We start from the raw sequence: 24,768 nt of genomic DNA, 5'->3' as shown, positions 1-24,768 counted from the left end.
TGGTGTATGAGACCCGAAATGACCAGTATATGCAACAGAACGACAGAGGGAACCGTTAGCCCGGCTAGTTCTTTGGTACCAATGGACCCACTGCAGTGTTTATGATCTTAACACAGGGAGACACCATAACTGACCGACATTAAGGGTCGCCGTGCCGGGACTACGTGACTTTGCCGTTTCCGTCCTCATCTCGTACTATTTTGTGAAATCCTCCACTCGGTTTCCGTCTCGGGAAAATATGGACCGGAACACGTTTTTTTTGATGCGGGTTACTTTGTATCTTGATTTTATTAGGGCCCAATGATATGGCAATGAGCATGGGATCAAATCCTTATGGACAAGCGACTCCTTCAAACCCACCGGGATCGTGGCCCGATGGTATGATGCCAATGGAACAGGGACCCGGTAGCACTCAAAGCAGGTAGGGTGCATGCGGGTGTCTGGGATACAATGCAACACAGCTCTTTGCAGTGAACTAAATTACCCTCTAGATTGAAACAGAGTAGCATGCAGCAATGAAGCAAAGCCGTACATATTGAATATGGCAGACACTTTGGTTGGGTTACCTTTTTTAATGCACTGGGTTCCTGGCATTTCCTGCATGGAAGACTTCCGGTGACATCTAGACCTGCGGGGGAAGGTCATTCCAACAAACAGGCACAGTGTCTGCCCTCAAATATATGTTATTGTTTGGTCTGCTGCCTTTTCTCTGCCCAACCTCTCTCCCTTTTTCCTCACTCTGTGCCACCCTCTTCTCGTTCTCTTCCCCCTTCTCTTCTCCCCTTTTCTATCTCTCCCCCCTCCTCTCTCATTCTCTATCCTCCCTCCCTCCCTGTCTCTCTCCGTCTCTCTCTCAGTATTCTTACTGCAGTAATATCACATCTAGAGGACATGTCACATTTATAAGGGGTCCCCAGACAAAGTGCGCTGAATCCTGGATATATGGCAGTGCTCCTGTTTTCTGACAGCGGCCTGGATACATTTAATTATCTTCTTAACGAGGGCCTGTTCAGTACTGTTTTGATCTACTCTGATCCTAGGAGGATTTGCTCCTTTAAGGGCAAAGTATACTAATGCTAGTGTAAAACAACTATATATATATATATTCCCCGCGCTTCTTCGTGTAGGGAGCATGCTGCTGGTGAAAAGATTGGCCGTACATATGTGAAAATACAGAAAGTGAATCCCTGCGCAGGGACCGGCTGCTGAGACTGACCGGGACGTTGGTTAGCCCGCTTGGCATTATTTGATCCAAGGATGTAACCACAAGTCTCCCTTGTCTTACAGACTTAGGTCTCACTATGTGTATTTATTCCCCATTTATTGTTATTCCAATGAGAGAAGCGCAGGGAAACACTTTCTGGTTTTTCACTAATGCTAGTGACCTGTTTTAAGGGGTAACATATGGGCACTTGAGTATTTTTTAACGTTATAATGTAAACATGAAGCCCTGACACCAATATTACATTTAACACCTATTTAAAAAAAAATGGAATAATGTTTCATCTTAAATGAGTTTAACTGGGTGAGGGGGTGCGATTCCCTTCTCTGTGAATGTATACGGCTGGCAGAAAGAAATATGTGCATGTTTTATTATATTCACACCAGGGAATTTGTGCACCCACAGTCAGGTAACTGTGATTCTGGCTTTGGGCAGCTTTTAATTGCACTACTCACAAAAGCATATCTTTATTTAACCCCTTAGGGATTTCTCACATTTTTCACCAATCCATGGGACAATAATTACATATATTCAGTGTAGGTTCAGTACCTGCAAAATGTGGTCATGCCGTGACGTGGCTGCAGGCTTATAACGCTTTGGCCAAAGGGTTTAACTAAATAACCCTTATTCATGAGGTCACTATTTTATTTTAGCCTAATTGGTAGGAGCGCAGGAATCGTTCTTTTTGTCCTTCTGTGTGATGTCACTGTGTGATGTCACTGTGTGATGTCACTGTGTGATCAACAAGTGCCTGTACAGCCGGATAAGGGGAAAGAAAACACTTAATTGACAAACCCTTCCCCATTCAGAGGCCTGTGAGAAATTCAACTTGGAGTTAATTTCCCCCTAACATTAAAGCAGCCAAAATGTTGCTATTAGCATGGGTATATTTGTTTAAGGAAGCGCGGTGGGTTGCACCGTTAAGATGACTGTGGGGGGTCTATAATTCTGTGCAGTGAGCGCGTTATCAATTGCCCCCTCTGGTACTCTCAGACACCTAGGCCGGAGTTCGCTGGACGACCTCCTGTGTCCTCCCTCCACGGTGGAGGGTCAGACGGATGAGATCGCCCTCCTAGATCAGCTCCACACCCTCCTGAGTAATACTGACGCCACCGGGCTGGAGGAAATAGACAGAGCTCTAGGAATCCCTGACCTTGTCAATCAGGTACGCATCGGAGAGCGTCCTTATATACAGTACGGGCTGTACTAGGGCACTATGGGGGGTGGGGGGGATCTAGAGCAGGGGTAGTCAACTCCAGTTCACGAGGGCCACCAGGAGGTCAGGTTTGAAGGATATCCCTGCTTCAGCACAGGTGGCTCAACCAGCGACGAAGTCAAACACTGAGCCACTTGTGTTGAAGCAGGGACTGATTGGGCCACCTGTGCTGAAGCAGGGATATCCCTAATACCTGGCCTGTTGGTGGCCCACCCCTGCTCTAGTGGCTTTCCTGGGGACGAGACGATGGGGGCAGGCTGTAATACCTCTATCAAAACCAGCGTGACTACTCTGACCCCGCAAAGGTTACCGGTGTCCCACGGGTACACCGGGTCTGCGCCAGTGTCGTACACCTCATGTAATGCCGCAGATGTAGAGACGAGCAGATCCACAACGCGCCGTTAAGCGCGCGCTCAGAACGGTCTGTTCCCCGAGGTTAAGGTGTAGCCCCAAAGAAAAAGAACGTCCGTTCTACATCTCAGTCGCATCGGCTTCAAAGGAGCCCTTTCTGCGTTTTTTTTACCTTATTTTTTAACTTGGGTTTGAATTAGGGGGTCTCCGGAGCTGAACCCCATTAATTCCAGCTTCGAGCACCCCCTGCTCCCTGAGATACAGCCCTACAAAGGGGGCGCCGGTATCTCGTCCAAGTTTAAAGCTCCTGCGTCACGCGGGCCAATAGGAAGTGGAACCTGATGACGTCACGGCTTCCTATTGGCCGGCAGGGCATGGGAGCTTTGAAACACCGCCATTACCTGAACCCTGCTAGCCGAGCGGCTGCCAGCGCCCCCTACGGAGGCAGGGGGTCTCCAAAGCTGAAATGAGCGGAGTTCAGCTCCGGAGACCCCCTGCTTCAATCCCACGTTAAAATAAAGAAACGTGGGACATTGGAGGCGTAACGGGGGCCACAATTGAAAATCGATTTTCTTTTTAACAAGGGCCAAACGCTGGAGCCGGATTCCTTCCAACCTCAAGATTCTCCGGTGCTGATTGACCAAAAGCCTCCCATGTACGGGCCGCCATACTCCGGGCAGGGCCCTGCCATGCAAGCCGGGGCGTTTAATACCATGCAGGGGCAGCCCCCGCCTTTCAACGCAATGATGAGTCAGATGAGCCAGCAGCAAGGCAGCTTCCAGCTGCAGGGCATGCACCCCAGGGCGAGCCTCATGAGGCCCAGAACCAATATACCCAAACAGCTGAGAATGCAGCTGCAGCAGCGCCTCCAGGGACAGCAGGTGAGCGCGGCCTTTCTGTTCGCTCCCGGCGGTGGCGTTTATCTCTTTACAAAACGTATTATTAAACACGGGGCGTAGACACCCTGACCTTGTACTCCCGTTACGTGTCACGTTCGGCTGCCAATTTATTAGGCGCAGCGGACAATTTCTAGTTTGGGTTTTAAAGGGTTCCCTTTACTGGACACAATGGTGAAAGGTGCGACGTGCTCACACACCTCTCACCGCTCCATGCTGTTTCCTCCTCTCCTTGGCCCCACCCCCAGGCTGCTGACACCTCCTGATTCGCTGCTGCTGGGTAATGCAGCCAATCAGGATGGAGGAGGCTGCCCCGTCCCCAAGCAACCCTGCTCGGGTAAATCCCGTGTCCCCCCCCAAGCCGATCAGGTCACTATGTCCAGAGAGGTAATACCGGTATACACATACACGCCCAGAGAGGTAATACCGGTATACACATACACGCCCAGAGAGGTAATACCGGTATACACATACACGCCCAGAGAGGTAATACCGGTATATACATTCACTCCCAGAGAGGTAATACCGGTATACACATACACGCCCAGAGAGGTAATACCGGTATACACATACACGCCCAGAGAGGTAATACCGGTATACACATACACACCCAGAGAGGTAATACCCGTATACACATACACGCCCAGAGAGGTAATACCGGTATACACATACACGCCCAGAGAGGTAATACCGGTATACACATACACGCCCAGAGAGGTAATACCGGTATACAAATACACACTCAGAAAGGTAATACCGGTATACACGTACACACCCAGAGAGGTAATACCGGTATACACATACACGCCCAGAGAGATAATACCGGTATACACATACACGCCCAGAGAGGTAATACCGGTATACACATACACGCCCAGAGAGGTAATACCGGTATACACATACACGCCCAGAGAGGTAATACCGGTATACACATACACGCCCAGAGAGGTAATACCGGTATACACACACGCCCAGAGAGGTAATACCGGTATACACACACGCCCAGAGAGGTAATACAGGTATACACATACACCCCCAGAGAGGTAATACCGGTATACACATACACGCCCAGAGAGGTAATACCGGTATACACATACACGCCCAGACAGGTAATACCGGTATACACATACACACCCAGAGAGGTAATACCGGTATACACATACACGCCCAGAGAGGTAATACCGGTATACACATACACGCCCAGAGAGGTAATACCGGTATACACACACACGCCCAGAGAGGTAATACCGGTATACACACACACCCAGAGAGGTAATACAGGTATACACATACACACCCAGAGAGGTAATACCGGTATACACATACACGTCCAGAGAGGTAATACCGGTATACACATACACGCCCAGAGAGGTAATACCGGTATACACATACACGCCCAGAGAGGTAATACCGGTATACACATACACAATCACACGCCCAGAGAGGTAATACCGGTATACACATACACGCCCAGAGACGTAATACCGGTATACACATACACGCCCAGAGAGGTAATACCGGTATACACATACACGCCCAGAGAGGTAATACCGGTATACACACACACGTCCAGAGAGGTAATACCGGTATACACATACACGCCCAGAGAGGTAATACCGGTATACACATACACGCCCAGAGAGGTAATACCGGTATACACATACACGCCCAGAGAGGTAATACCGGTATACACATACACGCCCAGAAAGGTAATACCGGTATACACATACACACCCAGAGAGGTAATACCGGTATACACATACACGCCCAGAGAGGTAATACCGGTATACACATACACGCCCAGAGAGGTAATACCGGTATACACATACACGCCCAGAGAGGTAATACCGGTATACACATACACGCCCAGAGAGGTAATACCGGTATACACATACACGCCCAGAGAGGTAATACCGGTATACACATACACGCCCAGAGAGGTAATACCGGTATACACATACACGCCCAGAGAGGTAATACCGGTATACACATACACGCCCAGAGAGGTAATACCGGTATACACATACATGTACAGAGAGGTAATACCGGTATACACATACACGCCCAGAGAGGTAATACCGGTATACACACATACACACCCAGAGAGGTAATACCGGTATACACATACACGCCCAGAGAGGTAATACCGGTATACACATACACGCCCAGAGAGGTAATACCGGTATACACATACACGCCCAGAGAGGTAATACCGGTATACACACACACACACCCAGAGAGGTAATACCGGTATACACATACACGCCCAGAGAGGTAATACCGGTATACACATATACGCCCAGAGAGGTAATACCGGTATACACATACACGCCCAGAGAGGTAATACCGGTATACACATACACGCCCAGAGAGGTATTACCGGTATACACATACACGCCCAGAGAGGTAATACCGATATACACATACACGCCCAGAGAGGTAATACCGGTATACACATACACGCCCAGAGAGGTAATACCGGTATACACATACACGCCCAGAGAGGTAATACCGGTATATAGATACACGCCCAGTATTACCTCTCATTTTTTACTGGACAGTGTGTCCAAATACAGGACAGTCCGGTACAATATAGCATGTTCATGTTAACAGGGCAGTTCCCCTGCATATCTTTTTATTTTATTTTTTTAAATATATATATATATAAAGTTTTCTTCACAATGTTGTAGAGTGGAACAGACGGGCTCAACTCCTGTCCTCAAGCCCCCCGTCCCCCCTTAACAGGTCAGGTTTTAAGGATTTCCCTGCTTCACCTGTGCTGAAGCAGGTATATTCATAAAACCTGAGCTGTTGGTGGCCCTTGACGACTGGAGTTGCTGTAAGTTAACCCCTTACTTGACATATAGGCCCACAATGCATTGCTTTGCAGTACTGCGGGTCCCTCTGACAGTGTAGGGGCTTTAGAAAAAAAAAGGAGAGCGAAACGCACCTCGGACGTCGCGTACGCAGGGAGGTTGCAACGTCGATAGGAAACGTTTTGCCGGCCTCTTCAGCTCTGAAAGGATTTCCAGGGAACGTATGCCTCTGTGATGCTAAGGGACGCAGTATTGGGTGACTAATAACCACCGTTTCCCCTCTCCCAAGTTTTTGAATCAAAGCCGACAAGCACTTGAGATGAAGGTGGAAAACCTAAGTAACGCGGGGGCCGGAGTGATGAGGCCGGTTATGCAGACGCCGGTGGGATCGCAGGTAAGCAATATAAATTTGTTCTAAAGAGAATTTCTTAAATGTTAACACTTTTTTTTAATTGACACATAGTATTTCTTGCACTGTTACATTTAAGGAGCATAGGGTATGATCGAAGAAGATACAAAAGAACCCCCCACTACTGTAGGTTTCACTCTATGTTTGGGACAACTATGGTCCTAGCAAATAGGATAAATTGCAAAGGCCAATATTGACTATGAATCAAAGAACCCAGTTAAAATAAAACGATAACATTTTATTACATCAATTTATTAGTGACTCTGTGAGTTTATTTACAGTGTACATTGTTTAAAATCCCTATAGGAGTGTAGTAGGCACGAGACTCGGTATGGTGAATTACAGACTTGTTCTCACATAAATATGTCAGTCTGATATTGTAGGTAAATATAAATGTGTCTACTTTGGCATCTCAGGATTGGATGGGTGTACTAATATATAGAGGGGATTTATGCACAAGTGGCTGTACATATGACCATAATTCTTATTGTTAATGGTCACACATATATTGTGTACTCTCCGTTTTTGTCCTTTAACAACACATAATCACAACCAACACAGACACAACACACACACTCAATCACAACACCCACACATACTCACTCACAACACACACTCAATCATAACATACACACTCAATCACAACCAACACAGACACGACACACTCAATCACAACACACACAGACACAACACACACACATTCAATCAATCAATCAATCACAAAACAGGTACAACACACAATCATGTCACACACTTTCACCTGGGGGAGGAAGTACTACTGTAAGCCTGCTCCTGTCCCCCTTGCTGCTGAAAAGCGGGTAACACAGGCCCCCCCAGTTTGCGCACCGCTGCATTACTGGATGTCTTCTGGACTTGTGGCAAGAATAACAATTACAAAACAAGCAAAAGAAGCACACACTCCATCCACAGTGTAACACAACTTTATAAAAGGAGATGTGAAAAAATAAACAAGATGCACTCACAAATCTTAGGTTAAAAACTTGCTTATAAAGGAAGGCGATTTGCCATTGTTACCACAAATAAGTTTCCGTGACCTGATGTCTCCCCGGCACACTCCCTGGCTGATCCTTATCTTGCTTGTAAGTTAATGTTTTTTGGCATTCTCATAAATGTTCCTTTATAATAGCAATTTACGTTTCTTCAGCACTTTGTCCTGATGCATTAGGAACCGCTGCGGTGCAGAGCGGGTCAAATGCTTATTCATCATCTAGATTGAAATCCTAAACTTTGTGGCAGATCGTATTCATTACTTTGGGGGAGGTGGGCGTCTGCGTGATCGCATTCTGCGTGATCGTATTCTGCGTGATCGTATTCTGCGCGATCGCATTCTGCGTGATCACAGCCATTAATTCCTCTGTAAACTCTGATTATTTTGCGTTTTTAACATGTTTTCGGTGTGCATCCTAATAATAATAATTGCATATGGGATGGCATTTTTATTGACTATACATTTAGCGATGCTTTTTATGATAAGACGGCACATCATTGGCGTTGGATTGCGATGAGCAGCTGTTTAAACCCCCGTGTATTGTAAGCTGTGATCTGTTGTATCACACGGTTGATGGGCGGCTCAGATTTAGAGAGAGTATAATGCACCAGATGATGAAACCTGTGTGTATGATGTGATCGCTGTGTAGGCTGTACATGCGTTCTGCGTGTGTGCTTACGTGTACTCTACATGTGCTCACAGCAGGGTTTCCTCAATGCTCAAATGGTGGCCCAGAGAAACAGAGAGTTGATCAGTCATCACATCAGGCAGCAGAGGATGGCGATGATGATGCAGCAACAGCAGCAAGCGCAGCAGCAGGCGCAGCCTCAGGCCTTCAGCCCTCCTCCGAACGTGACTGCGTCCGCTAGCATGGACAGCCCCCTGGCAGGACCACCCATGTCTCAAGCTCCTCCTCAGCAATTCTCCTACCCACCCAATTATGGTAAGTGTTACACGTGGCTCATCTTGAACTCCTTAAGCAGGTTGCAGTGTAGGTCCTAGGAAGGGGGGTATAGTGTAGGAAGAAGGGGGGTATAAACTATAGGGTCCCACTATAATCGCTATAGGGATTGCAATCATAGGCTCTTACATGTATTCGCTTGTACGATCTTGTGTTAACATGCATCGTTCAGATCTGAAGAGAGCCGACCACCAGGCTTGGACTGGCCCATGGAGGCACACTGGGAATCTTCGTTCAGATCTGAGGAGAGCCAGCCACCAGGCTTGGACTGGCCCATGGAGGCACACTGGGAATCTTCGTTCAGATCTGAGGAGAGCCGACCACCAGGCTTGGACTGGCCCATGGAGGCACACTGGGAATCTTCGTTCAGATCTGAGGAGAGCCAGCCATCAGGCTTGGACTGGCCCATGGAGGCACACTGGGAATCTTCGTTCAGATCTGAGGAGAGCCAGCCACCAGGCTTGGACTGGCCCATGGAGGCACACTGGGAATCTTCGTTCAGATCTGAGGAGAGCCAGCCACCAGGCTTGGACTGGCCCATGGAGGCACACTGGGAATCTTTAGTGGACCTGTATTCACTCGTAGATACTGTACGTACAAGTGAAAACATTAACTGGAGATTTCAGGAGTCTCCCACCAGACATTCCAGGACACTCGGTCAGTGAGGACCTTCAGGCCCCAGCAGATGTTGGGGAAATCCCCAGTGTGCCCCAATTGGCCAGTCCAAGCCTGGTGGCCGGCTCTCTTCAGATCTGAACAAAGCATAACAGGTCACATTTGGGTGATCGCTTTTTTACACCGATAAGTATTTTTAAGTATGTAGTACCTGAGACCCGGGAGGGTTTTTATCTCCTCTTGCTGTTCCCTTTGTCTGATGTCCCTGCGTCTTCAGGTAGAGTTTGTACACGCAGAAGAAACACCTGCCCTTATCTTTATTGTCTCTTTGATAAGGACAGAGGGAGATGAGAGGGACGGAAGCACTCGCCCCATTCAGGGGCAACTTGTAATTTCACAAAAACTAAAAGCAGACAGATATGCCATTAAACTGGTTGCACTGTTTTCGGAGTGGCTACAAGGGATTGCACGGTTAAGGGGTTCTAAACACCCGAAGTGCATTTTTGTTTTGTTGCATTATAATGTTCTATACCTACCATGTGCTTCATTTTTAAGGCATTAATCAGCAGGCGGACCCCACCTTTGGGAGGGTATCCAGCCCCCCTAATGCCATTATGCAGTCAAGAATGGCACCCACCCAAAATCCTCATCCTCAGACCACACAAATGTATCAGTCCCCTGACATGAAGGGTTGGCCTTCAGGAAACATGGCGAGACCCAGGTATGGCGTGATCGGCTTTATTTGTACCCCTTCCCAAAACATGTTATCGTTAATTTCCTTTCTGTGTTTCCTCTTGGTCGGAAAGCGCTCGTTTAATCTGTTCAGCACATTTCATGTTTGAGAAAGAGATTTGATTAGAAAATAACATTTTGAACTTGGGCGCATTAAAGATGGCCACTCGGTCACTCTCCTTTCTCCTCCCTCCTTGATCCATTTAACTTTCATAGGGGGAAAAAAACGCATTTTGGTTGCGTCCCCAAAATTAGTTTAATAAGGCAGGTAACGGGTTAAAAAAGAAATAAAAAGTGTTTTTAAAGAACTTCTCAGTCTCGCTGACTTCCCTAGAAAGATGCAACGAGCTTTACAGGAACATTTATACGGCTTTGCAGCCCGTTAAATATAAAATGAATATCCCTTTTCTCTGGGAACACTGAATTCAATCACATCAAGGAACCATTAAAGATGGCGGCCACTGCTGTTCCCCCCCCAAAGATTCTTTAGAACCCTCGTTACCGGTGTATGTTAAGATAACCGAAAACCCTGTAACACACGGTGAGTGCTCATTTGCATGTCATTACCCAGAATCCCTGGCTACAGTGGAAGCACTGCACGCTAAGAGATAATGGGGAAAGGCGGGGCTGCAGAGCTGTCTGGGGCTGTGCTCACAGGGGGTATTTTTATTTAGTGTAGCTGTACCCCACCTTCCAGTTTGCTTTCGCCAGGGCTCATGTCCGAGGCCACAATCTCCTTTAGCGCCGGTCTGTGTAATGACGTTTGCCTTCCCATCAGGTTTTAGGAACAACCAATGCAGTTCTATACAAACTACTGCACATAACCCCTCCACCTCGTCCGCCATCGCCATCCCTGGCGCCCGGGATTGTAGTCTTCCCCTGGGCCCCTGGTTGTTGAGCGGGAGGTTTGGGCACAGCAGAAATGTAGGGTGCAGATCGATTGATGAGCAGTTGGGGGGTGGGGAGGGTGATCATCGAGGTAGGGTTGATTTTGATGATTGGCAGGCCGGCCACCACTCCACTGCTGGGTCAGTTGTCCTGGCTCTGTCCAGCCACCCACCTTCCACCCCTCCCCCCCCCCCCCCATGACGTCCCTGCCCTGATTTGTAGGGTTTAGGATTATGTGCCACATACCTCAGTTCGGATATTCCCTGGGGGTCGGGAGGAGAGGTTTGGTTAACGCTACATGAACCTCTTGGGCGGCAGATGATTTGGAAACACCGCGGTCACGTGACGTACCCCTTTCCTTTTAGTTCCTTTCCGCAGCAGCAGTACGGCCATCAGGCGAGCCCCGGGACGTACAATATGATGCACATGAACGGGAACGGGAACCACATGGGGCAAATGAACATACCCATGTCGGGGATGCCTATGGGACCTGATCAGGTACAGTATATCCAGTGCAATGAAATCACGTATGTGCAGGGACGGAGGGGGAAGTGACCCCACGGCCTGTTCTCCTGACGCGTTTCGTGGCTTCAGCACTTCTTCCCCATCTCAGTAACACGCCGGGGTAAACACGGCGTGGGTCGCTGAGCCTCACACGCTTGTGTATAATATACACGACGGAATATAAATCTCCAGTATCTGAGACGCGGTGCCGTGAGTTTTCTGTGGCCCGAGCCCCTGGAAGTTTTTGGCCTGACCGCAGCTGGTCCCCAGGAAATTAGGCCGCCGCGGCCGCCGCACGTGAGAAGTTTGAGCTGAGGAATCATTTCTGTGACTTTATTCACAACTAGATATTGAAATGCTAAACCCTTGTACGCTTATTAGCACGGGCACAATCATTCCCTCCCCCAAAGAGCTTGCATTCTAGTTTTGGGTCAGCGTGACGAAGCTGCCAGTAATGGCTGACCGAGCGCTGCCACTTTTTGCCTGGGCGGATATCTTATAAATTACTGTTATGAGCGACGTGCAGAATGTAACTAAACATTGGTTCCTGCAAATGTTCCAAAGCGCACCGCGCGGAATCGTACCCCGATCCAGCGCTAACACCGGTTCAGGGGGCGATAACATGCAGGCGCGGCCAACTCCAGTCCTCAAGGGCCACCAACAGGTCAGGTCATTGAGGACGGGAAGTGGCCGCCCGCGGATATAGCGAGTCCGGCGTATGTTTGTTACATCAGCAGGGGCAGATTACGCACGGTTTTGCTAAATAAATTTGTTTTGTGTCACATCTATTAACACCGTCTTCTTCTTTTTAGCAGAAATACTGCTGACACCAAACTGCATTCCCAGAACGACAACTCCACTGTTGAACTAAAGATGCACTATAAAGAAATAAAAAAAAAAAGATATATAATTATATATATTTACGTAGCAAGTGGCAGCTTGCGTTGGCCTTACGGAGGGAAGCGCTTTTTTCCTCCTCGCCGCGGAGTTGGGCCGCTGAGATTCCTGGCGCAGGATGTGTGGACACAAGTGACGATCTGCGTGAAATGATGCTGTTCTAAATCGTGGACACGAGACTTCATTTGGTGCTCTGCCGCTTAAGATGAGAATTTGGCCGCGAGATTTTAATACAGAAGTTGGGTTTGGCTGTGTATTTGCAGTTTAGTTACAAATACGTAGTTAAAATAGTTTTTAGCTATTCAGGCCAAAGCACCTGGGAAATTCTTATTGGAAAATTCAGATGAAACATTTTTATTTTATTTTTCAATTTTTGATGCTATTTGGGGGGGGGGGGGGGGGGGGGGGCGGCGTCTCTTGAAAAGCATTCATGCAACATATCTTCCGGTGCTCACGGGAACCCTGCTGTAGGGTCAGACTGATGCAGAGAAGGCCGTTGGAATGAAGTGAGAGACGCACGCGAGCGGCGTTGGCGTTTATACCACTGTGCAGCTGAATGCACTTTATGATGGATCCCGACTGTTGAAACATAATATATTCTGGATACACTGACATATTCACGGTGTAGGATGGTGTATGTGAGGATGAATCTGCCCTGCAATAGGACAATGCTGGACCCTGCAAACTCACCCTAGGTATAAATATAACAGCCAGGCATTACTTCAGCGTGTCTCCCCCCAATCTCCCTTTTGTGTACCCTTTTTGTATATATACGATCTAAGATATTGTATTATATGTGACTTTTCTAGGGCGCGGGCTCCTTTTTTACTTTGCAGAGTTTGTGGAGCGAAGTAGCGAATTTCTCGGGTGGCAGATGGTTCTGATCCGGTCTATGTCCGTCGGGTGGCAGATGGTTCTGATCCGGTCTATGTCCGTCGGGTGGCAGATGGTTCTGATCCGGTCTATGTCCGTCGGGTGGCAGATGGTTCTGACCCGGTCTATGCTGTCTAGTTTAGTATGGACTTCAAGAAACTCTGCGTAGTGAAGTGAGAACATATTCCTTTTTATTCTTATTTAAGGACTTAGGCTGCTTTGACACATTTTTTATTTTATTTTATGGGGGTTTTAAACGTGTGGTTTTTTTTAGTCACTTTTGTCAGTGACCTAATGGTCGGTTTTATTTAGATTTAAATCCATTTCTACAGACTTTATGTAAAGCGGCTGACCGTGCTGTGACGTTTTGTCTGGGTCAGGGGCGGCCAACTCCAGTCCTGAAGGGCCACCAACAGGTCAGGTTTGCAGGATATCCCTGCTTCAGCACAGGTGGCTCAATCAGTGGCTCAGTCGAAGACCGAGCCACTGATTGAGCCACCTGTGCTGAAGCAGGGATATCCCCAATACCTGACCTGTTGGTGGCCCTTGAGGGTTGGAGTTGCCCACCCATGCTTGTAAGCCCACCTTCCCCCCCCTCAAGGTGCTTTGAGGTTCTCACATTCAAGCGGCATCAACAGCAGATGTGAGGATGTGGTGGTACAAAGAGGTAATGAGTACCACGGCTTCTTCTTACGTGACAAACCCACAGCACCAATACTTTATTTGCACATAATTCCACTCTTTGCTTTTATTTTTTTAATCAGGATTGCCAAAAGCCTCCTCTGCCCAATAACATAACTATTGTAACAATCTTTTACAAACTATTTCCATCAGTAAACCAGACCTGTTTAACGCGCTCATTTTCTGCGAATCTCATTGTGCTGGAGTTCGTCATATTTTCACGCTATAAGAAAACGGTACTTTTTCATTTAAAAAGGTCTGTTTTTGCGACGCGTTCCACGAATCTCGCTGATTTCCGCGTTCGCCGAGGTTTATCCCTCTAGCAAATATGTATTTATTTTTAACCTGGAGTTGTACAAACAGAGTCTCCTATATAAACATGTTAAAAAAAACTAAACAAAAAAACAGATGTGTTAATTTAGGCGATTTCTTCAGTCCTGGCGAACGCGTTCTTCCGTTACCGATTCTTTTCCCATTTCCGGGGTCTGTCGTAGTCCGATAACATGACATCACAACCTTTATAACGCTGCTTCTTCTGACACGTCATTACATGTTTACAACTCTTTCTTTCCGCCAGGTGCTTGAGAAATATATAATAGAAGTCCTCTCTCTCTCTCCCCCCCCCCCCCCTCCCTCTCCCTCCTCCCTCCCGTTTAATATCTGTGAAGCATATAGTTAAAGCAATAATATGTGGTTTTCCGTGCCTTCCCGTTTGCCCGTCTCCGACGCGTTTCGCTATGCGTTGCAGGCCTCTGGTCAGCGAAGAGGTTTTGCGGCACTGTTAACGTCCCAGCGGTCATTTTCCGCCAGCTGAAGGGGCCTGTGTGTATAAATTGGCCTGTCCTTCTATTAATGGAATAACGTGTACATTTGTAGTATATCCCCGTGGTGCGCATTACATGCATTGTCGCAACTTTGTCAGTTTACAGAAGGAACGAACTCCTGCTTTAAATATTTTTTTTTTTTTTTTAAAGAAAACAGGAGAAGTTTAAATTAAATCATTTTGGCTTCAGATAAAATGTAATAGTTAAACCCTCTTCAGCTTGTTTAAAAGCAGTTGCTTCATATTTTGATTTTGATCTAGATGTGTATAGTCTAACCTGCGTTCACAATGTACAGTCTCCAGTGGACGGGGAGAGTGACATGTGATATTGAATGTATGAAATTCAGTTCCGCTCCCCCCCCCCCCCACCCCCCCATTACTATTACTGAAAAACCTTCAGAGAGAATTTGAATGACCAGATTTCGATGTTGTCTGTTACAAATTAAGCGGTTGTTTTTCCTCTCAATGTTTTCCCTTCTCCTGTTAATTGACCAATGCTTAATTACATCCTGTTGATGAGCACAGACAGGGATAGGTAACACCGATCTGATTCGGAAGCCGTTTAGAACAAACACACACCACCACCATTGCCTTTTAATAACGCGTTCCCGTTCTTCATGCCGAATACGCATCGCAATATTCGCCTATTTACGGAAATAACTACATATTAGTGACACGGCCCATGCCCCTGCCCCAATAACACGCTCTCCGTGCAGCAAACTCGCTAGCAGGGGGACCAACCCCAGTCCTCAAGGGCCACCAGATGGTCAGGTATTTAAGGATGTCCCTGCTTCAGCACCGGTGGCTCAGTCAAACACTGTGCCACTGATTGGGCCACTTGTGCTGAAGCAGGGATATCCTTAAAACCTGACCTGTTGGTGGCCCTTCAGGACTGGGGTTGGCCGCTCCTGCTATATAGGGCATTCTTCATTTTTTTTCTCCAGCTATGTGGCAAAAAATATTTGAATGTTTACGTGCAGATTTTAATTTTTAGTGATAAAGATTGTGAAATCATAATTTGGAGGAAGCAATATTAACAACAACAACAACTAAAAAATCTCAGGAGAAGGCTGACAGTATTGGGGGAAAATATGAGTTTACATAACGTTCCCGACGTCTGGATTTCCTTACATTGCAAACACAGCAGAAAGATTTGTGGCCATTTTTAAAGCTGGTTGTAAGCTATTTTTGCTCTTCTGATTTGTCCTTTTTGATGTTAATATTAATGTAAATAAAGGTTTCTATTTAAACTAGACGGGTCCTGTCACTTGTTTTAATTGAATTTCCGGTATCTCCGTTAAAGAACGGTGCTTTGTGTCGCCTCAAACGTCTTATCGCACCGAGCTGCTGATTATCCCGCAGGGAAGAATGTGCATCAATTGTATCACACAGGTGATACAATGTGTTTCTGGAACCAATTCCAGCTTCAAATTGCAAAGCCAGTATAAACATGCTGACACGGAGCAACAGGTTGCGCTGAAAAGCTGTGTTATACGGCAGGTATAAGCTTATAGGGGCCCATGTTAAAATGGACATGAAGCAAAAGGTGACAGTGTGCTCATTTGCATGCCATTACCCAGAATCCCTGGCTGCACCATGCTAAGAGATAATGGGGATGGGCATGGTTACAGACCTGCCTGAGACAGGTGAGTGGGCGCACACGTGGGGTTATTGCACCTTTTGGAACCAACACATTAAAACCCAAAACCTCAGAACAATTGGGTTATTTTCATTGCAGAAAAAGTACAAATGAGTGCTTTGATCCTTGAAAGGGTTAAACCGTTCCTTGGTGCAATCTTGTACCGGATAAAGGGGCAGTCCCATGGAGCAGGTTAGAAAAATGTAACCAAATGTATCAATATATTCACCTTTCTTAGAAAGTAACAATTGTGCTTGTTTTGGATCCTGTGAGAACATGAATTAATGCCGATCGTTACTGGTTTATTTATCCGAGGTCGGGAACGCAGTGACGGCAGTGACAGAACAGCGCAGACTTTATCTGCGCCAACAAGAGACATCCAATAAAGATTGTAATAACCCGCCAAAGCTTTTATTTATTATTTTCCCAGGAAGTGTTAAATGTTTGGGGGCGGAAACCAACTTATATCTATTCAATGCCTGAAGTAACAGTCAGCTACATTGTACCTCTGTTCTCGGCCCCGGTTCTCGGTTTGCTTTGGTTCTATGTGTGACCGTTATATGTTTAAGAGCAGCGGGCACTGTTAAGGTGGCATTAACTCTTGGCGTTATTGGGGGTCTCTGGAGCTAAACCGCTTTGATTTCAGCTGCGGGGACCCCCTGACCTGCTTACATCGGCCGTTAGCCACTCCGACTGGGCACGGAACATGTCTGCTTCGAGGTCCCGCAGGCTAATAAGCTGCGACGTCATCCCTCGCTGCTTCCTACTGGCCGCGTGACGCGGGGTCTGCACATATCGGTGAGATTTAGGCCATTACTTACTACGCTTCGATAAGGAGTATCATCGCTCGATGAAGTGTGGACCGCCACTGACCCGAATGGCAGTTCATGCAGATCAATCACTGATGCCCCTTATCGAAATGTAGTGAATCTCCCCCTTGGACTCGTATTTATTAGTTAGTGGGACTGGCAAACTAGAGTCCTCAAGGGCCACCAACAGGTAAGATTTTAAGGATATCCCTGCTTCAGCACAGGCAATGATTGAGCCACCTGTGCTGAAGCAGGGATATCCTGGAAAACAGACTTGTTGGTGGCCTTTGAGGACTGGAGTTGGCCGCCCCTGGGCTAAGGCATCTCACGATCTCTAACTCGGTGCTATCGATGCCTGCAGTATATTGTGCTACAGAGAGAACATTCCCCTGCCTCCATGTAACTCTTACCTGCAGCAGCGACACGCTCTGCTAACACGAGGCATGCAAACCCTGATTGCCTCCGTTAAGTGGCATTCGAAGACTTGGCACCAAAAGGAAAGCATGTGTTAGTGCATTTAAGCAGCACTTTGCAGCTCCGCGACTCGCCTGTAATGCAGATAACACAGGTTAGGGATTTTAATGCGGGTTTCACGGCGCTTCTTCCATTAACACTTTCAGTGCTGGAGAAACTAACAACTCCCCGGAAAAGCAGGTGCCTCTCGCACAATATTGGTACAGAAATAAAAGCACAGAAGTCGAATTAACACCAAATGACGTTCTTTTGCAGGAAAGATAGCCCATGTTCTTTGTATGGGATATTTTTTTTGGCTGTCGACATATGCTAAGCAGAGGTTTTGGGACGAGTCTTCATCCGCTTGTTTAGTTACTGTACCCTTATGGTTTTGGGGGGCAAATGTTGGTTTGAAATATTCTGCCTACACAGCTGACCTACCCTAAACCACGCATACTTTTGCAGCATATATTAAAAGTCGATCATTTATTAAATTTATTATGCAACAAGAAGTAACAGTGTAATAATATTCAGAGATTAGATTTTCTCATTCCACAATTTATCAAAGAAAAGTCCACACAAGTTCCACCTTTCCACAGACAGATATTTACACGACGTTCTGAATGTGTTTCTTGTTGGTAAAATGTCTCTCTCTTGACGTGGACTTGAGCACGCTTGAGTTACCGTGATATTTTGGTGGTTGCACGTTCCAATCATAATTCCCCATTGGCTCTCAGAACTTGTGTCCTTTGATATTTTCGGCGTTCGTGAATTTGATGATGAGCAGTAAGCATCCTTTCGTAATGTAGACCCTCACATAGTCTGATATGAAAGGACGTTGTGAAGACAATGTTTTAGGCATGGCTGTGAATACTTGAGACGGTCTGTCCATTGGCTTTCTGAGGCTGGAGCGCCATTGTGTTGGTTCCCCTTGTCAGCTTGACGTAAGCTAGTGGTGCTTTGGGTGAAGAATGTCTTCTGCAGCAGGAATGTATGAGGCAAAAGCAGGTGCAGCAGAGAACTCCTAAAGAGGAGACTGTGCACCTCTGGTCATTAGTCGCAAATAATTCATCGTCTAATTAAATCATTCAACAGTGCAGACTATCTACCCACAGTTCATCCAGTCCTCCCCGTGAAGAATGGTCTTTACCAAAATCCTGAAGGTCGTCTTCAAGTTCATACAAAGGTTCAAGTTCTTTGCAGACGATTTCCTGCTTTGGGTATTAACCTTCCCAGCCTTCCCATAGCTGGCCTCTGTAATACACAATATAGAAATGTTTAGGATGCACATTACAGTATTTAAACCATTAAGGCATTTCGCAAAAAGAGTAGGATTCCTGTTCTGTGCCACAGGGTCAGCAACACGTGTATGTGTTATTCCCGGGCACCAAAGGGCCGGGGGGAGGCATAGAAACGGATGGATCACACCATATGTTTTATAAATGGCTGAAAGATGGTGCATCATGGTCCAGGTCCGGAAAAGTCTATCCGTTAAAGATAAAGGTTGCGAACGCACCAGATCTGTGCTGCGATTGGTTCAGCTGTTTCAGAACTTAAAGAAAACAAAAACGCTGTGTTTTATCGTGGGAAAGTCGTGAATAATAAGACAAAATGGGCCCCAGTGCTAAAAGTCATTTAGTTCATCACTATCTGTTTTTCTCTTTGTTCTTCTCATGAGTAGGGGTCATTTCGTTAAACCAGGGGTCTTAAACTCGGGCCTCAAGGGCCACCAAGAGGCCAGCTTTTATGGAAATCCCTGCTTCAGCACAGGTGGCTCAGTCAGTGACTCAGTCGAAGATATCCATAGAACCCGGCCTGTTGGTGGTCCTTGAGGACGGAGTTTGAGACCCCCGAGTTAAATCCTTTGGCCAAAACCATTTCAATTCTGCAACCAGGTGAACGTAAGACCCTCTAAATCAGCGGTGCGCAAACTGGGGGGCGGGAGAATTTCTGGGTGGGGGCGCGGCCGTTACAGGGGCCCCGCGCTCTTCCCCACGGCATTTAAATGAAAGGCCGGGGGAGGCGTGAGGCCTCTGTAAGTCACTAACCTGCTGCCAGCCGGGTCTTCGGCGACACGTCGCTATGGCAACGCACGGCAAATGACGCAATGGGGGTGACGTTTTGAGGATATCCCTGCTTCAGCACAGGTGGCTCAATCAAAGACTGCACAACCTGTGCTGGAGCAGGGATATTGTCAAAGCCTCACCTGTTTTAATAGATCAATATTATCAACATAAGTGTGTACAGCGTCACAGACCTCTCTCCTTCATGTCCTGTATACACACGCGATACATACATATGTGGGGGGGCTGGGGGGTCTTATTAACCCACATCAGACTTATTCACATTATTTCCTGAGATATGTTTGAGGGATTGCCAGCGATGTGAGCAGGAGTTAGACGACCAGTCCCCACAACTGATTAGTACAGGACAGAGAAGGAGAGACAGAGGAAGGGAACCGAGCAATACAAAGAGAAACACCAAGATCCCATAAAAATACAGATAGTAAGGAAAAAAATCCCCCCAACTCACAAGGATTTGGAGGAAGAGGGTCTCTTCATTTTTGGCCACTTTCGACGCTGTAACTGCCTAATTTCAAAGTAGGAAAAAAAGTAAGCCATCACCAGGAGAAATCAGGACACGTCACAAATATATATAATACACATATATACACACACGCACACTGGCAGAGGTCAGCATGGGCACAGACACTGGCAGAGGTCAGCATGGGCACAGACACTGGCAGAGGTCAGCATGGGCACAGACACTGGCAGAGGTCAGCATGGGCACAGACACTGGCAGAGGTCAGCATGGGCACAGACACTGGCAGAGGTCAGCATGGGCACAGACACTGGCAGAGGTCAGCATGGGCACACACTGGCAGAGGTCAGTGTGGCAGAGACACAGGCAGAGGTCAGTATGGCAGAGACACAGGCAGAGGTCAGTATGGACACAGACACTGGCAAAAGTTAGTATGACAGAGACACTGGCAGAGGTCAGTATGGCAGAGACACAGGCAGAGGTCAGTATGGCAGAGACACAGGCAGAGACAGTATGTGCTGGTAATACATTTCCTTGCTCTGAGACAGTAAAAGTGTCAGTTGTTACCACTAGGAGGCGACATTTTGCTTTGATGGAATACTTGGTAAATGTTCATGATCCTTCATCCCACCCGTAACAGTGAACGAGGCACATGCAGAGTTACGAGTCCCAATGAGGCACATGCAGAGTTACGAGTCCCAATGAAGCACATGCAGAGTTACGAGTCCCAATGAGGCACATGCAGAGTTACGAGTCCCAATGAGGCACATGCAGAGTTACGAGTCCCAATGACAAGTATTAACCGAATTAAATAACGTTAAAATCGTACCGGAACTGCTCATAACTTCCATCTTTGAGTCCTAAGTGTAAAGAAAAAAGTGACATTTTAGTTTTTTTGTTATTTTATGAGATAAGAATTAGACAAAGTTGGAAGCATCACAGTACAACACAATATAACAACTATGTGTATATTAACAAATGTGTGTGTGTGTATATATATATACTAGCTGATAAACCCGGCGTTGAAAAAATCTACTCGCCACCTAGTACCACACGTGTGCTGCTTGGGCCAATAGGAGCTCGCCACGATGTTAAATCCACTCGCCCGGGGCATGCAAATGTATGGGTTTGTCGAACACTGTGTATATATATATATATATATATATATATATATATATATATATATATATATATATATATATATATATATATATATATATATATATATATATATATATATATATATATATATATATATATATATATATATATATATATATATATATATATATATATATATATATATATATATATATATATATATATATATATATATATATATATAATCACTAACATAAGTAATTCTAGGAAATAAAGGCTTTTACAGAACTTCCTCAGCTGAAGCACGGCTGTTAACCCCTCAGATCTGGGAGATTTAAAAACAAAAGATTAATTAAGAGTAAAACTGTAACTACTACAAACACAAACGTTGATTCATCCCCCTAAGGCTGAGCAATTCCAAAAAGCATTTATGCGGTGGTTCCAGGGCCCCCGTCCTCAAACCCGACCTGTTGGGCGTCCTTAAGGATATCCCTGCTTCAGCACAGGGAGTTCAGTCATAAGGACTGAGCCACTGATGGACTAACACAGTCACCACCCAACCAGAGCCACCCCAGTGTTGTACTGCCCCCTTCTCTTTGGTATACACCAATTACTTCATCAGGGGCGCTCAACTCCAGTTCTCAAGCCCCCCAACAGGTCAGGTTTAAAGGACATCCCTGCTTCAACACAGGTGGCTCAAGCAGTGGCTCAGTCAAAGACTAAGACACTGCTTGAGCCACCTGTGCTGAAGCAGGAACTGATTGAGCCACATGTGCTGAAGCAGGAATATCCTTCAAACCTGACCAGTTGGGGGCGTCTTGAGGACTGGAGTTGCGCCTCCGTGACTGAAGCTGTATTGTCCTAAACACCCAGGGAACCGACAGATATATATGGCGGCCCCCGGAAAGCTGGCGCTACGTACCGAGCTCCACGCTCCGAGTCCTGGGGTTACATTGCTTGTATCCTTTGCAGCTTCTCAGCTCCATCAGCTGCACATGTAACTGATTGAGAACGTCTCTGTCCAGCGTATTCACGGCGTTGATGAGCTGCGGGTGGAAAGTGTCGCCTATCGAATTACAACCCATTCAGTGGCAGGAACCGCTGCAGTTACAAGCACCTAGAGCCCTGAGGGGGGGTTATCTATTGCATAAGCCTTTTACCGAGCCAATCAGTGATCAGATATATTACTCCAAGCCACTGAAGTGTTTCCAGGAGCTCTGGCAGGGAAAGGGTTACAAGTGCAGCCCGCAGGACACCCCCTTTAGCGAGCCATCGGACCCCTGACCCTTCCGGTTCATGAGTTGTCTGCCGGAGCCGAGGGACACCGTCCCTCCTGTTCTGCATAAATATCATACTTTGTCTATATTAAATCAGGTCCAAAAGGTCCCCCCCCCCCCCCCCAATAATAATATTATTTGCTTGTATAGCACTGCCAGTGCACACAGCGCTGTGCAGATACATTATGCAGGCACGAGTCTGGCCCACAGAGCTTATTTTCCGGTGCCTGTGGCACAGGGAGTGTTTAATAGTCATTTATTGGCGTCTCCATTCCTACCAATCACCAATGGTTGGAATCTCCCGCTGGGAAGAAAGTGACGATGGTGAATCCGGCTATCGGTGTTAGCCGAGATGCGGAGGTACCGCCGGAAAACAAACTCCTTACCTGGTATGGATCGGTGGTCACATCAAAGTACTCCAGGAAGCCCGTGGCGAATTCACAGAACAAGAAGTTGTGAGTCTCGTTAATCGTTCTCAGGCACCAGTATGTGTTATTGTTGGCACTGGTACAGGCACAGAAAGATCCCACTACAAAGGACAGAACAAAAGTGTCATAAGGTGTGTGTGTGTGTGTGTCCGTCTGTTCCATCAAGCCACTTATTGGAGTTGCGCTTTTCTGTTGCATTTCACGTTATCGCGTAAATAGACTTTGCGACTTTCGCCCGAAGTTTTAAAAAACTGGTGGTTTATTTGGGGCCATTTCACCTGAATCCGTGCGCTAGTTGGTAGTGTTCGCAAACAATATTTTTAGCAAAAAATATGGGAACATTTTGATTGATTTGCCAAATTCTGTGACAATAAAATTACAGCAACAGATCGGAAAACTTCGGACAGAATCGTGGCCGGCTCCAGTCCACACGGACCACGTTTTCAGGATATCAGCACAGATGGCTCCACCAGTGGCTCAGTCGAAGAACGCAACACGGGCTGAAGCAGGGATATCCAGAAAACCTTGACCCTGTCAGTGGCCCCTGAGGACTGGAGTCCCCTGACCTATGCCCTCTCCGGGATAGTATATGTGTGTGATAAAGCGGTAACGGTGCTGTACACAAGTCCCTGCTCCTGAGATAACAGTGGGGTCGTCCTTCAGCGACCACGCGAGCCTCCCGGTAATGGTGTGTAGGTGTGTACGAGTGAGACTTTACGTGTCCAGAACGGAGCCGTCTGCCAGTGCTGGTTGTCGTGGGTGAAGCAGGTCAGGCCGGGCATACTGCAGGTATCATTGTTCTTGATTCTTTTAATCAGTTTCCGCAGCTTCTTCTTGCGTCTCTGTTCACGAAGGAGCCAAACCACGTCCTTTTCTTTCACGGATTTCCTGCGCATACACAATAAATACAAACCAATTACTGAATTAACTAGGATTTATAGATCAGTATAGAGTAGAATATATGCACACAATGTACTTTAGTAATATATTACTGTATATAGCAGGCAAAGAAGGGTGAGTCGCTGTGATGGTCCCTTCTTCCATGTGGTAACAGGAGGGAGAGGGAGGAGCGGGTATGATACCTTTTATTGGACCAACAAGTAGTTATGTTACAAGCTTTCCAACCTCTCAGGGTCAGTCATCGTGTAACCCCAGTACCACAAGCTTTCCAACCTCTCAGGGTCCGTCACCGTGTAACCCCAGTACCACAAGCTTTCCAACCTCTCAGGGTCCGTCATCGTGTAACCCCAGTACCACAAGCTTTCCAACCTCTCAGGGTCCGTCATCGTAACCCCAGTACCACAAGCTTTCCAACCTCTCAGGGTCCTTCATCGTGTAACCCCAGTACCACAAGCTTTCCAACCTCTCAGGGTCCTTCACCGTGTAACCCCAGTACCACAAGCTTTCCAATCTCTCAGGGTCCGTCATCGTGTAACCCCAGTACCACAAGCTTTCCAACCTCTCTGGGTCCTTCATCGTGTAACCCCAGTACCACAAGCTTTCCAACCTCTCAGGGTCAGTCATCGTGTAACCCCAGTACCACAAGCTTTCCAACCTCTCAGGGTCCGTCACCGTGTAACCCCAGTACCACAAGCTTTCCAACCTCTCAGGGTCCGTCATGGTGTAA

General features: G+C 46.9%; 2 protein-coding genes across 9 annotated transcripts in view; one reads left to right on the top strand and one right to left on the bottom strand.

Moving 5' to 3' along the window:
• Positions 1-16,146, top strand: part of NCOA3 (nuclear receptor coactivator 3) — a 68,701-nt gene extending 52,555 nt beyond the window's left edge. For 2 of the 4 annotated variants that reach the window (XM_075583089.1, XM_075583092.1), the window contains 8 exons: positions 295-421; positions 2,216-2,387; positions 3,374-3,670; positions 6,791-6,895; positions 8,622-8,862; positions 10,051-10,216; positions 11,481-11,613; positions 12,432-16,146. In XM_075583089.1, coding sequence (XP_075439204.1) covers positions 295-421; positions 2,216-2,387; positions 3,374-3,670; positions 6,791-6,895; positions 8,622-8,862; positions 10,051-10,216; positions 11,481-11,613; positions 12,432-12,446 — 1,256 coding nt within the window. In that variant the 3' untranslated portion in view covers positions 12,447-16,146. The remainder of the gene's footprint in view (positions 1-294; positions 422-2,215; positions 2,388-3,373; positions 3,671-6,790; positions 6,896-8,621; positions 8,863-10,050; positions 10,217-11,480; positions 11,614-12,431) is intronic. The other 2 variants (XM_075583091.1, XM_075583090.1) reach the window with 2 other exon arrangements.
• Positions 16,147-18,265: 2,119 nt separating this feature from the next.
• Positions 18,266-24,768, bottom strand: part of SULF2 (sulfatase 2) — a 244,079-nt gene continuing 237,576 nt past the window's right edge. For 4 of the 5 annotated variants that reach the window (XM_075583093.1, XM_075583096.1, XM_075583097.1 and 1 more), the window contains 6 exons: positions 23,860-24,029; positions 23,100-23,242; positions 22,359-22,482; positions 21,165-21,195; positions 20,327-20,383; positions 18,266-19,048 (listed from right to left, as the gene is read on the bottom strand). In XM_075583093.1, the coding sequence (XP_075439208.1) occupies positions 19,018-19,048; positions 20,327-20,383; positions 21,165-21,195; positions 22,359-22,482; positions 23,100-23,242; positions 23,860-24,029 (556 nt within the window). In that variant the 3' untranslated portion in view covers positions 18,266-19,017. The remainder of the gene's footprint in view (positions 19,049-20,326; positions 20,384-21,164; positions 21,196-22,358; positions 22,483-23,099; positions 23,243-23,859; positions 24,030-24,768) is intronic. The other variant, XM_075583098.1, reaches the window with a different exon arrangement.

Source organism: Ascaphus truei, unplaced genomic scaffold, assembly GCF_040206685.1.
Source record: "Ascaphus truei isolate aAscTru1 unplaced genomic scaffold, aAscTru1.hap1 HAP1_SCAFFOLD_285, whole genome shotgun sequence".
Taxonomy (NCBI): Eukaryota; Metazoa; Chordata; class Amphibia; order Anura; family Ascaphidae; genus Ascaphus; species Ascaphus truei.
The sequence above is the reverse complement of the archived record's forward strand: the minus strand, read 5'-3'. Positions and strand labels throughout refer to the sequence as shown.